At 45.4% G+C, this 14428-nt stretch overlaps 1 protein-coding gene across 5 annotated transcripts in view; it reads right to left on the bottom strand.

Annotated features, from left to right (window-relative positions):
• pkhd1l1.1 (PKHD1 like 1, tandem duplicate 1) overlaps positions 1–14428 on the bottom strand; it is a 267609-nt gene that overhangs the window by 95773 nt on the left and 157408 nt on the right. For all 5 annotated transcript variants that reach the window (XM_059645764.1, XM_059645760.1, XM_059645761.1 and 2 more), the window contains exons 50-51: positions 5000–6029; positions 451–642 (exon numbers count right to left, since the gene is read on the bottom strand). In XM_059645764.1, coding sequence (XP_059501747.1) covers positions 451–642; positions 5000–6029 — 1222 coding nt within the window. The remainder of the gene's footprint in view (positions 1–450; positions 643–4999; positions 6030–14428) is intronic.

Below are 14428 nucleotides of genomic sequence, written 5' to 3'. Positions count from 1 at the left end.
ACAAAATTTCTCAGAAATCTGTGCAGTAGCAGGGCTTACAAAGATATCTTTGAACTTATCCAGGAACATGACCATATACTACTTTGAACAATGTGAATGAGCTTAGGGGGTAAAACTAACTAAAGATTCTTATCCATACGTTCAAATCCCTCCATTGCCTTGCCCCTGCCTATCTCTAACATATTCTCCAACCCCACAATCAGCTGAGCTCTGTCTCCTCCTCCTAGTTTGAACAAAAGCATTTCAATTATCTCCTTCTCTCCCTTGCTTCCCCCCTCCTTTAAGATGCTCCTGAAAACCTGTCCCTACCACGAAGCTGTCAGTCAGCTGTCCTGATATCTCCTGCTGTGACCTGCTATTAACTGGAGTAATTCTGATAGCCAGTTGCAATGGGTAAGGATGACCCAGTGATTTCTACCTGGAGAGACCATGAACAGAACCTGTACACACCGTGGGAATTTGATAGGATGAGTTTATTCTCTTTCAGAGCAAGTGGTGAAGGTTCAGACAAGGTCAAGCGATGGATAGTAACGGAGGCATCACACACAACTCCAGGGTACCCATGGCTCCACTCCACTGACGGGCGACATCGAGCTGGATCCAAAAGCGAGCTGTGTGGAAGCACCTTGTTACCAGGGTTACCTGTGAAAGGCAGTTAAATGGTAATGTCAGTCAGATAATATTCTGAGAAATTGCTGGAAAAGCTCTGCAGGTCTGGTAAACACCTGTGAAGAAAAATATCAGAGTTAACGTTTCAGGTCCGGTGACCTTTCACAGATGCTGCCAGGCCTGCTGAGCTTTCCCAGTAACTTCTGTTTTTGTTAACTAAATCATCATTGACAAATACTCCTCTCAGACAGACAAATTATACTGCAGCAGCTATTCCGAAGGACAGCAGGGAGTTAACCCCAGTTTCCTGGCCAATATTTATCCCACAGTGAACAAAAAAAAACTGATTAGTCATTGAGTCACTAAACTATACTTACTTGGTTTGGTGTTTGTTCTACATTACAACAGCACGTTGCTAGTTATGAAGCTCTCTGGATTATACTGAAATTGAGAAAGGTTATATAGAAATACAGGAATTTCTTTATCAGCTTCTTTAAGTTTTTCTTATTCATTCATGAGATGTGAGGGTCACTGGCTGGGTCAGCTTTAATTGTTGATTCCTAATTGCCCTGGAGCAGGTAGTTGTGAGTTACCTTCTTGAAATATTGCAGTCCGTGTGATGTGGGTCAACCCAAGGAAGCCGCTAGGTAGGGAGCTCCAGGATTTTGACCCTGTAACAGTGAAGGAATAGTGATGTAGTTCCAACTCAGGATAGCAAGTGGCTCGGAGGGGAACTTGCAAAGGTATCTGCTGTGCTTGTCATTCACATAATAGTGGTCATGGGTTTGGAAGGTGCTGACTAAAGAATTTTGGTAAATTTCTGTAGTGCATCTATAGATCGTAATGCACTGCTACTTCTGAGTGTTGTGTGGAGGGATTGAGTGTTTGTGAATGTAGAGCCAATCAATCAGCTTGCTTTGTCCTGGATGGTGTCAAGCTTGGGTGTTGTTGGAGCCACTCTGATCCAGGCAAGTGGAGTCAATTCCATCACACTCATGATTTGTGCCTTATGGATGGTGGACAGGCTTTGGGATGTCAGGAGGGGAGTTGCTTGCTGCAGGATTCCCAGCCTCTGGCCTGCTTTTATAGTTCCTATATTTATATGCTAGACCAGTTAGCTTCTAATCAATGGTAATACCCAGAATGTTGATAATGGGGATTCAGTGATGATAACAAAATTAAATCATTGTAGATGGCCAATGCTTGGTACTTATCAGTCCACACTTAGATATTATTCATGTCTTGCTGCATTGTGGACATGGGATTGCTTCAGTATCTGAGGAGTTATGAATGGTGCCGAACATTGTGCAATCATCAGTAAACGTCCCCATTTTTGGTTTTATGATGGAGGGAAGGTCATTGATGAAGCAGTTGAAGATGGTTGACCACAGGGCACTACCCTGAGGAACTCCTGCAGATATGTCACAGAACCAAGGTGATCGACCTCCAACAATGACAACGATCTTCCTTCACCAATACAGTGCACAGTGAGTTTTCCCTGATTTCTGTTGACTTTAGTTTCTCTAGAGGTCCTTAAAACCACCCTTGGTCAAATGCAGACTTGATGCCAAGAGGAGTCATTTTTGCCTCCCCTCTGGAATTGAACTCTTTGGCCTATGTTTGAACCAAAGCTGTAATGAGGTCAGGAGCTGTGGCCTCGGCAGATCACAGACTTAGTGTCAGTGTGCAGCTTATGGCTGAGCATGTGCTGCTTGAGAGCACTCAGATAAAAGAAAGATAACACACATGTGGAGGAAGAAACAGAGATAATGTTGAATCCAGTATAAATCTTCTTCAGAACATCTTGAGAATACTGTTGATGACCTTTACCATCACTTTCTGGATGACAGAGTATTCTGATGGAACGTTAATTGGCCAGGTTGGATTTGTCCTGCTTTTTGTGTAGAGGCCAATATCGTTGGGTAGATGCCAGTGTTGTAGACGAACTGGAAATGTTTGGCTAGTAATGCAGCAAGTTCTGGAGCAAACATCTTCAGCTTAGAGGGAACATGTTTCTTAATATCACGTGGAAGGAACTGAATTGTTTGAAGACTGATGTCTGTGATATTGTGGATCTGCCGAGAATGCTGAAATTGATCATTTGCTTGGCATTTCTGGCTGAAGATAGTTGCACATTCTTTAGCCTTATCTTCTGCACTGATTAGCTTGGCACCTGTCATTGAGAATGGGGTATATTTATGGACATTCCTCCACCAGAGAGCTGCTTAATTATTCACCATCATTCTTTGAAGAGGTGACCAAACACGTGGGTGAAGGTGGAGCAGTGGATGTGGTGTACATGGATTTAAGTAAGGCCTTTGATAAGGTTTCCCATGATAGGCTCATGCAGAAAGTAAGGAGGCATGGGATAGGGGGAAATGTGTCAGATTGGATTCAGAATTGGCTGACCCTTAGAAGACAAAGAGTGTTAGTGGACAGAAAATATTCAACGTGGTGCTTGGCCTGTACTGTTCTATGTTCTTGCACGATTGGATATGCAGGGCTGCAGAGCCATGATCTGATCCAAAGGGTTTGGAATGGCTTTGCTTTGTCTATAATTTGCTGCTTATCATATTTAGCAGGCAACAAAGGCATATTGTTGCGCCAGGCTGGCACCTCATATTTAAGTATGCCTGGTAATACTCCTGATATGCCCATCCACACTCTTCATTGAACAGAGATGATTCCTTGTCTTGATGTTGTAAAGTGGGAGATTTGTTAAATCTGGAAGTTGCTGATTGTGTTGGAGTATCGTTCTGCTGATCATAATGGCCCTGAAAGTGAGGAGGCAGGTCGATCTAACACACCCATCACTTCACCAGCAGATCACACTACATGATTAACTCTGAGGTCTAATTACTGTTGTGTATGTGAAACCATCTAATGGAACACAGTAAGATCCCACAACCAACAATGACACTAATAATGAAATACATCATTTGTTTTAAAATGTCAGTTGAAGCCCGACTGTTGAAATAGAGAATTCCCACATTTTGTCCAGACTGGCTATTGGAGTCTCAACAAACAATGGGCAGGGGGATCTTCAAAGTCTTATTGGATATAAAGCACTTGCAGTGCTCCCCTGGCACTCCCCCACAGACAGGGCGGCCCACCACCCCTCCCCCCCCGCCGTTGGACAGGGTCTGACTCCTCAGTCTTGACCTCTGCCAGTGCAGTACTTCCTCAGCCCTGACTGTCTGACAATACAGCGCTCCCTGATCACAATCTCTCCCTTAGTGCAGTTTTATACCAAAAAAGCTCACCCTCTGACATATTGCACATTGGTATAAATTATTTAAACACCAATGATATTGTTTGTGTGGCAGGATCAACTGCCAGGGGCCCGGGTTCCATTTTAACTTTGAGCAACCGTGTGGAGATAACACATTCTCCCTGTGTCTGTGTGGGTTTCCTCTGGCTGCTCCAGTTTCCTCCCGTAGTCCAAAGATGTGCAGCTTAGGTAGTTTGGCCATATTAAATGTGGAGTGTTATAGGGACTGGGGTTGCGGCGCGGGTTGGGGGGGGGGGTGCGGAGTTGGCATAGGGGGAGAGAACCGGTCTGGGTAGGATGGTCTTCAAAAGGGGCACTGCTGACCTGATGGGCCAAATGACCTCTATCTGAAGAGAAGGGATCCTATGAACATGGAGTTATGCTGATGAATGAAATTTCATTAAGAAAATAGAAAGCTGTGGGGTGACTGATAGATGTATTTAAAGTCATAAAGTGACAGTCACACAGCATGGAAATAGATTCTTCGGTACAACCAGTCCATGCTGAACATAATCCCAAACTAAACTGGCCCCTGCCTGCTCCTGGCCCCCATCCCTCCAAATCTTTCCCATTCATGTATTTTATAGGATAGCTATCGTAAAAGACTTTTATACCCATGGGTGAGGCTAGTACTAAAAGGTCATTAACATGAGATCTGGATTAATTAATCCAGTAGGGAATTCAGAGGAAACCTTCTCATCCACTGAGTTTGAAAATGTCTAATTTGTTACACAGAAAGTGGTTGAGGTGAATAGAAACACGATACTCAAAAGACAAAGAAGAGAGCATTAGAAGGGTCTGCTGATAGGCTGAAATGCAGAGGAATGGGAGGAGAGACATGAGCTGCTTAAACGCCAGCACGGGTCAGGTAGGCCGAATGGCCTGCTTCTGTAGAATGAATCTGACGTAATTCCACCATTGTTGGCTCTTTCCGCTGTGACCATTGGAGTAAAGGGTTTAATCTACAAGTGTGTTATGTCACCTCCCACCTCCCCACAACTCCCCCCAGGATTGAGGGGGAAAAATCTACAAACAGGACCCAGAGTGTTTATAATCAGGCCATAGCCCAGCATGAGCACCAGCTGGTCTCCCTCCCTATCCTGAATCTCTTCAGCTCACCTGTGAGAGACCCATCCAGATCATGTAGGACGACATCACTCTCCGAGGAAAAAGCACCTTTGTGTGTCGTGTTAAAATATTTAATGCCACTGAATCTCACGTTCCAACCCTGGACTAAGAGGCTCTTAAGCTCTTTCAGCTCAGACAGGCCGAGGGCAGTGCAAGTTGGCCGGTCAAAGTTTACAAATTTTACTGACAATACTGTCAGCCCTTCATAAAGTGGCAGAGCAATGCCTTTGCTGGTGCAGTTGGTGGAGTTGAAACGAAGCCCATCCGTGTGGCCTACAATTGTGGTGTTTTTGATCACTGCTCCCATCGTCTCTCCCCACTCATTCACAAAGGAGCGCATGATCTTTTTGGTATCTATGCCAGCCTTCTCGTTATTGACCATCACAAAGTTATGGAATTGGACAGCGCCACCGTTCACCCACTCTGCCCCTTTCTCACAATTCCACGCGATCAGTGAATCGAATCTGGCTGGTTCTGAGATCAGGGAGTTGCACTGACCCCCTTTCAGTGGGTGGTAAGTTCTGAAAATCCACAGCCCAAACCAGCCCTGGGAATGCACAGTGTTGTTTAAGAACTGACCGAGGGGAACGTTGCGTGGGCAGACATCAGGTGTGTACGAAGGTCCATCAGGGTGCTCCAGCAGACGGTACCAGAAACCAAAGTGTGTACCCCCTGCAGCAGCGTTGTGTCTGATTGTATTCGAGGGATTGGTCACCCAGAATGCTGCAGGGGTAAGGTCATCATTGAGTAGGCTGGTACTTTGCTGCACCATGACTACCAGGTTATACTGGAGCACATTGCCTTGTTCAATGCCATCCTCAATGAAGAATGCTCCTCCCATGATGCTGTAGGCCACATTGCCCTCCACCAGGAGGTGGTGTGTACCATGGATAGTCACAGCCCTGTTGAAGGTCTGGTGTATGGCACAGCCTCTCACATATGACTCATATCTCAGGTCTCCCATAAGGTGCCAGTGGATTGGGTAGCGACCCAAACGAAAGGCTTGTCCTGCATAATATATCTAGGAAAACGAGACAGCAGCTGCGTTAGAAAGAAACAAAAGAAACATTTGCATTTTTATTGTAACTTCAGACCTTGAGAGGTTGTGAATGGGACTATTGAAATGAAAGCTCTTTGTATTCTTTACAAACAATAATTTGTTTATACAGGGATAACAGGGTGTAGATCTGGATGAACACAGCATCAGAGGAGCAGGAAAGCTGACGCTTCGGGTAAATTCACAGTTTGTATCATGCAGTGGGTACCATCCCTGCCTTTGGGTTAGAAACTCCAGGTTCAAACTCTACTCCAAGACTTGATGGCCAGAGAAAGTGCATTCAAAACACGGTCAGAAAGTTTGAGTATTAGCTTGGAGTTATATCATAGAGTCACAAAGCACAGAAACAGACCCTTCTGTCCAACTTGGCCACAATGATTTGGCACCCCAACCTGACACAGTCACATTTGCCAGCATTTGGCCCATATCTGTCTAAATGCTTCCTATTAAAATACCCACCTAGGTGCCTTTCAAATGTAATTGTACCCAGCTACACCACTCCCTCTGGGAGCTTGTTCCTTCTAGAATGGGAGGTGATAAGAGAGAGAAACTCCTGGTCACCATGCTAGATGTGAAGAGGCACCACTCAAGCTGTTGCCTTTGCTTCAGACTGTTCCAGAGTCTATTCCAGAAAAAAGTGAGGCTGGAATTTTTGAGGAATGGCAATCAAGTGGGTGTAGATTGCCAGTCTGACGCTTCCTTTTTGTGAAAGGGGCGAGCTTTCCATTTCTGACAGGAGTTTCTGATCAGAGATTCTTCAGAATTGTGGAGCTGTACTTCCATTCTGCAGTAATATGAGCTTTTGTGGGGGGGGGGGGGCGCAGTGTTAAACATGCCCCTTTTCACAGCAGTCAGCTGACATTTAAGGATCCAAAATCACAGGCTGTTGTGTTGACAGCTGCTGTCAAATACTAAGTATCTAAGGTCTGTGTGAATTTAGATACCAGATGGACAGAAGGGGTGGCGTGGGGATGCCAGCTGGTAAGTTGGCAGGTAACTAAGGTGTCTGATGGGGAGGAGTTAGGCTGCCAGGGAGTGGATTGGTAGGAAGCCTGGTGGGTGGGAATTGGTTGCCAGGGGCAAGGGTACCGTATAAGTAAGATGTAAGGTAGTGTGTAGAGTGCCAGGTGTGTAGGGTACCAGTTTGCAAAGTTCTGGATGTGAGTTTGCTCGCTGAGCTGGAAGGTTCGTTTTCAGACGTTTCGTCACCATTCTAGGTAACATCATCAGTGAACCTCCGGTGAAGCGCTGGCGTTATGTCCCGCTTTCTATTTATCTGGTTAGGTTTCCTTGGGTTGGTGATGTCATTTCCTGTTCTTTTTCTCAGGGGATGGTAGATTGGCTCCAAATCAATGTGTTTGTCAATGGAGTTCCGGTTGGAATGCCATGCTTCTAGGAATTCTCGTGCATGTCTCTGTTTGGCTTGTCCTAAGATGGATGTGTTGTCCCAATCAAAGTGGTGTCCTTCCTTATCTGTATGTAGATAGCCAATCTACCATCCCCTGAGAAAAAGAACAGGAAATGACATCACCAATGCAGGAAGTGACATCACCAACCCAAGGAACCCTAACCAGATAAATAGAAAGTGGGACATAACACCAGCGCTTCGTCAGAGGCTCACTGATGATGTTACCTAGAATGGTGACGAAACGTCTGAAAACTAACCTTCCAGCTCAGCAAGCAAACTCACATCCAGAACCTCAACCTGAGCTACAAATCTTCTCAAAACTAGTTTGCAAAGTGGCAAAAGGGCCAACAAATAATGATTATTTAGGGTAGGTCAGGGTGGGTACAAAAAAGAATTTCGGCCCAGAGGGGGTTGGGAGAAGGTGGGTATCCATTCAAGAGATTGTTATGGCCCAGACCAAACCACCTCAAAATATATCAAAGAAATAACCTTGGTCCAAATTTTTATCTTATTTAAAAGGCAAGCATAAGGCACTGTGTTCAAAATGCCATGTGACTGATCAAACTACTACAGTTTAAGCAAAATACACTTTATTCATTCCCACAGTTAAAATACAAACTAAAGAAAGAAGATTTGGCATAACTTTAACTCTATAAAATTAGAGCTTAAAACTCTGTTAATAAAAGCATTATTTAACTAGAACTCATCAACTGTTCCATTATAGGAGCATCCCATAATAACCTTTGGCAAAGGCAAATTCAGCAAAACAGATTTCCCTCACTTACTGTCCCCTCCAGTCCAGGAGAAAGGAGCACCGACAGAATGAATCTAGTAGCAGAGAAACAGAACTCAAGCTTTTTGCAGCACAGAGAGAGAGAGAGAGAGAGAGCGCAATATTTAATAGCTTCAATTCCAAAAATGCCAAATTCAACAACTGAAAGCAAAAGCTAAAACCCCGGGTCTGTGTGAACACATGTGGTAGCAGCGGAAGCAGTAATAAGTCAGCAGAAAACTGAAAAGAATGGCGAATGCTGGAAATCGGAAACAAAAACAGTCTGGAAAATCTCAGCAGGTCTAGCAGCATCTGAAGAGAGAAATCAAAGTTAACCTCACAGATCCAGTGACTAGCCACAGAAATATACAGCACAGAAACACACCCTTCAGTCCAACTCGTCCATGCTGACCAGATATCCTAAATTAATCTCGACCTATTTGCCAGCATTTGGCCCATATCCCTCTAAACCCTTCCTGTTCATGTACCCATCCAGATGTCTTTGTAATGTTGCAATTGTACCAGCCTCCACCACTTCCTCTGCTAGCTTGTTCCATACACACACCACCCTCTGTGTGAAAAAGTTGCCTCTTAGGTCCCTTTTATATCTTTCCCCTCTCACCCTGAATCTATACACTCTAGTTTTGGTCTACCTCATTCTGGGGACAAGATCTTGCCTATTCACCCCATTCATGTCCCTCATGATTTTATAAACCTCTATAAGGTCACCCTTCAGCCACCAATGCTCCAAGGAAAATAGCCCCAGCCTATTCGGCTTCTCCCTACAGCTCAAACCCTCCAACCCTGGCAACATCCTTGTAAATCTTTACGGAACCATTTCAAGTTACACAACATTCTTCCTATAGCAGGGAGACCAGAAATTAATGCAACACTTCAAAAGTGCCCTAACCAATGTCCTGTACAGCCACAACATGACCTTCCAACTCCTATACTCAATGCACTGACCAATAATGGCGAGCATATCAAAAGCCTTCTTCAATACCCTATCTACCTGTGACTGTACTTTTAAGGAAGTATGAACCTGCACTCCAAGGTCTCTTTGTTCAGCAATATTCCACAGGGCCTTACGAATAAGTGTATAAATCCTGCCCTGATTTGCCTTTCCAAAATGCAGGACCTCACATTTATCTAAATTAAACTCCATCTGCCATTAGCGAGTTTTGAGAAGATTTGTAGCTCAGGTTGAGGTTCTGGATGTGAGTTTGCTCGCTGAGCTGGAAGGTTCGTTTTCAGACGTTTCATCACCGTTCTAGGTAATACCCTTTACTGGCATAACATTCACAAAAGAGGAGGAAAACAACAGCAAACTGCCATTCCTAGATGTCACAGTAGAGTGAACAGCCAATGGGGAACTTCAAACCAGCGTCTACAGGAAAACAACACATACGGACCAAATACTGAACTACAGGAGCAACCATCCCAACACCCACAAACGAAGCTGCATTAGAACATTATTCCAACGAGCCACCACACACTGCAGCACAAAGGAACTACGCAGAGCAGAAGAAAATCACCTATACAGCGTATTCAAAAAGAATGGGTACCCTATGAACACAGTCTGCCGATTTCTCAGCAACAAACCCAAACAAACAGACAAAACGGGCCCAGAAACCATAACCACTCTCCCCTACATCAAAGACATTTCTGAAATGACTGCCAGACTACTCGGATCCCTTGGCATCAGGGTAGCCCACAAACCCACCAACACACTAAAACGGCAGCTAATGAACTTAAAAGACCCTATACAGACAACAAATAAAACAAACGTCATCTACAAAATACTTTGCAAGAACTGTGACAAACACTACATTGGACAAACAGGCAGAAAGCTAGCCACCAGGATACATGAACATCAACTAGCCACAAAATGACATGACCCACTATCACTCGTATCCTTACATACAGATGAGGAAGGACACCACTTTGATTGGGACAACACATCCATCCTAGGACAAGCCAAACAGAGACACGCACAAGAATTCCCAGAAGCATGGCATTCCAACCGGAACTCCATCAACAAACACATTGATTTGCAGCCCATTTACCATCCCCTGAGAAAAAGAACAGGAAATGACATCACCAATGCAGGAGATGACATCACCAACCAAAGAAAACCTAAACAGATGAATAGTAAGTGGGACATAACACCAGCGCTTCACTGGAGGCTCACTGATGATGTTACCTAGAATGGTGACGAAACGTCTGAAAACGAACCTTCCAACTCAGTGAGCAAACTCACATCCATCTGCCATTCCTTGGCCCATTGGCCCATCTGCCCATCTGATCAAGGTCTCCTTGTACTTTGATATAACCTTCTTCACTGTCCACTACACCTGCAATTTCAGTGTCATCTGCAAACTTACTAATCATGTCTCCTATGTTCACATCCAAATCATTTATGTAAATGATAAAATACAGTGGACCCAGAACAAATCCTTGTGGCACACCACTGGTCACAGGCCTCTAGTCTGAAAAGCAACCCTCCCCCACCACACTCTGTCTTCTACATTCGAGCCAGGTGTGTATCCAAATGGCTAGCTCTCCCTGTACTCCATGTGATCTAACTTTGCTTACCAGCCTACCACGAGGAACCTTGTCAAATGTCTCACTGAAGTCCTGACTTTGCTTCAAAAATCCACCCAGAATCACATGTATCTCCATGATGTTCAATGTTCCTCAGGTAGCTGTTCTCGCCACATCCCGAGATCACACTCAGTGCCATGCGTCACCATGTGCATACTCCTGACCTCTCTTCATCAGCACCTCACACTAGCTCAGAGCTGCCCTACCCCCCATTCCACTTCATCGTCCAGCTCATTCAACATTTTAACCAACATTCTTTTTCCTTTCATGTGTTAAGCAACACAAGATGCAACAACTCAGAGATACCCTTGCCTTTCTGGAACGTTCCTACTCTAAATCTTCCCTTGGACTCCATTCCCCTCCCAGTGTATTTACTATCCTGTCTGACCTTCCACTCTTGGATTCTGAACACTCTGTACACAGCAAAGGTCTCAGTTTTATCCTTCCAAGACCCCATCTCAATGAATTTTGGGTGCAACATGATGTTGAAGTCTTCTTCCATCCCCTTTGACTCTGTGTTTATTTAAATGGACAAAAGCCTTCCTTGCATCCCACAGACCCATTCACCCACCCCCAAAACTCTCTCCTGTGACTGGGCCCCTCCCTGGTCTTTTCCCTGCAGTCAACTTGTTCTTTGAGAGCTGCTGAAGTGACTTTCGTCACCTCAGTTTATCTGCCCTCCTCATCCACTCGAGCCTGTCTCCCTCGAAACTGCCTGTACTCAGTGCTCTCAGATCCACTGCTGGCGTTGTAATGCTAATATGGCTGCTGTTGTCTGACAGACTGATCTTTACACTGCAGAGGCTGAGTGCCAGCTCTCAGATACCTCCTCCAATCTCCCCTTGGGCCATGGCCTCGCAGTGACACATCAGGCCATTGTGTTCACAACAGTCACTAACTCATTTCATCCAGTGACCGTCCCCACCACCACTACAAAGGCTCAGAGTCTCCCAAACCCATGCAACCCACTTTTATCTCCTTCCCAAAAATCAACAAACAGGACAGCCTGGGCAGGCTGGACCACAAAACTCAGCTTTTCTTACCTCGACTCAATTCTTTCACACCTTGTGAATCCTTTCCTACTTACACCCACAATTTCTCTAACGATTCAGAATTTCCAGTTTGTGGGCTCCAGCTGCCTCCTCTTTACCATGGACATGCAATCCCTTTACACACCCACCCCCCTGTAGGATGGTCTCAGGGCTCTCCGCTTCTTCCTGGAAAACAAAGCTGATCCGTCCCCATCATTTTTACCAGGACGCTGCCTGGACTGGAGGGCTTATCTTATGAAGAGAGGTTGACTGAGCTCGGACTCTTTTCATTGGAGAAAAGGAGGAGGAGAGGGGACCTAATTGAGGTATACAAGATAATGAGAGGCATAGATAGAGTTGATAGCCAGCGACTACTTCCCAGGGCAGAAAAGGCTAACACGAGGGGTCATAGTTTTAAGCTGGTTGGAGGAAAGTATAGAGGGGATGTCAGAGGCGGGTTCTTTACACAGAGAGTTGTGAGAGCATGGAATGCGTTGCCAACAGCAGTTGTGGAAGCAAGGTCATTGGGGACATTTAAGAGACTGCTGGACATGCATATGGTCACAGAAATTTGAGGGTGCATACATGAGGATCAATGGTCGGCACAACATCGTGGGCTGAAGGGCCTGTTCTGTGCTGTACTGTTCTATGTTCTATGTTCTGTGTTCTATCAACCACCACCACTGGCCGATCTCATCCTCAACCTGAACAACTTCTCTTTTAACTCCTCACACTTTCTTCAGGTTAAGTTGGTGGCCAAGGGTACCCGCATGGGCTGCAGTTATCTGTGCCTGTTTGTGGGGTTTTCCTTGTTCTAATCCTATACTGTTCCCCAATCCACAACTCCTGCTCCACCCCTAAGGGGGTGGCTGTGTAGAGGGATTGCACGTCCATGGTAAAGAGGAGGCAGCTGGAGCCCACAAACTGGAAATTCTGAAGCTGATGTAACGCATCAGGGAAATCACAGATGTAAGTGGGAAGGGACCGGACAAATGGAGAAAAAATTCTGAGTAGAGGTAGGAAGAGATGAGTTCTGTGGGACAGCACCGGGCAGAAACTATGGGTCTGAGATAATGGGAACTGCAGATGCTGGAGAATCCAAGATAACATTCTCCCAGTTCCTCTGCCTCTGTTGCATTTTTTTTGGAGATGCCAACTTCGACAAGGGGGCCTCTAAAGTATCCACCTTCTTCCTCAACTGAGGATTCCCCAGCTCAGTTGTTGACGGGACCCTCAGTGGGTCTGACCTATCCCCTGCAATCCCTCCTCATCCCTTCTCTACCCTTCTGCAACAGCGATAGATCTCCTTGATCTTCATCTACCATCTCACCCACATCCACACCCAGAGGAATGTTATTCGCCATTTCTGCCATGTCCAGGGGGATGTCAACGCCAGACATATACTCCACCCCCTCCCATGCCTGCCTTCTGCAAGGAACATTCCTTACAGGACATGCTGGGCCAATTGTCCTCCATTCCAATGTGTTCCCATAGCCTCACAGCACCCTCCCCTGCAAACCGAAGGAGGTGTAACATCTGCCTGTTTACCTCCCTCCTCCTCACCATCCAAAGCACCAAACACACCTTCCCAGAGAAGCAGTGTTTTACCGCCACCTCATTCAATCTGGTCTACTCTATTTGCTGCTTACAATGTGTTCTCCTTTACATTGGAGAAATGACGTACAGACTGGGTGGCCACTTTGCAGAATACCTATGTTCTGTATCGCAAAAATGACCCTTAGCTTCCAGTTGCTTGCCACTTCAATACACCACTATGTTCTCTGGCCAGCATCTCTGCCTCAGGCTTGCTGCAGTGCTCCAGTGGAGCTCAAAGCAAACTGGAAGAACAGTACCTTATTTTCTGCTGGGGAACCTTGCAGCCTTCTGGACTTAAATAAATGGAGTTGAACAATTGTAAGGTGTGAGCACCTGTCAGCTTGCCCCCATTCCCACACACACCAGGCTTTGACATCACATTGGATGCCACTACACACACGACCCATTGTCAGTCACTAATAATCCCCATAAATAGCTATTCATTCCTCCAGATTGACTTTAACTGTTCCTTTGTCTGTCCAGCTGTTTTTCTTTCTTTCGGCTCTCTCTCTCCCCTCTTCCCATCCCATCTTCTATACGAAAACCATCCTTTTTTGAGCTACCATTAGTTTGAAGGGAGGGGTGCGGTGGTCACTGGGCCCGAAACGTTAACTCTGATTTCTCTCCACAGATGTTGCCAGACCTACTGAGCTTTTGCAGTAATTTCTGTTTCGGTTTCAGTGGTAGGGCTTCACTAAAGTCTTGTTAAAGTGATTTTAAGTTTAAATTTATGACTGAGTTTTGTTCTTGGCAGTGACATTGACAAGAAACACAACTGAGGTAACTGAGATATTTGGGATTGTGTCGTTATATTTTGTGGAGCTGGTATTTTTACTATTTGAAGACTGGGTTCATATAATTGAACACAGGATGCCAGATCTGTCAGTACGAAATGGAATGTGTGTCTGGAGGAGGTTGAAGTCTAGGCTTACAGCTGTGTTTGTTCCTGGAT

This window comes from Stegostoma tigrinum, chromosome 5, assembly GCF_030684315.1.
Source record: "Stegostoma tigrinum isolate sSteTig4 chromosome 5, sSteTig4.hap1, whole genome shotgun sequence".
Lineage (NCBI taxonomy): Eukaryota > Metazoa > Chordata > Chondrichthyes > Orectolobiformes > Stegostomatidae > Stegostoma > Stegostoma tigrinum.
Note: the sequence above shows the minus strand (reverse complement) of the source record. Positions and strands in the feature narration are given on the sequence as shown.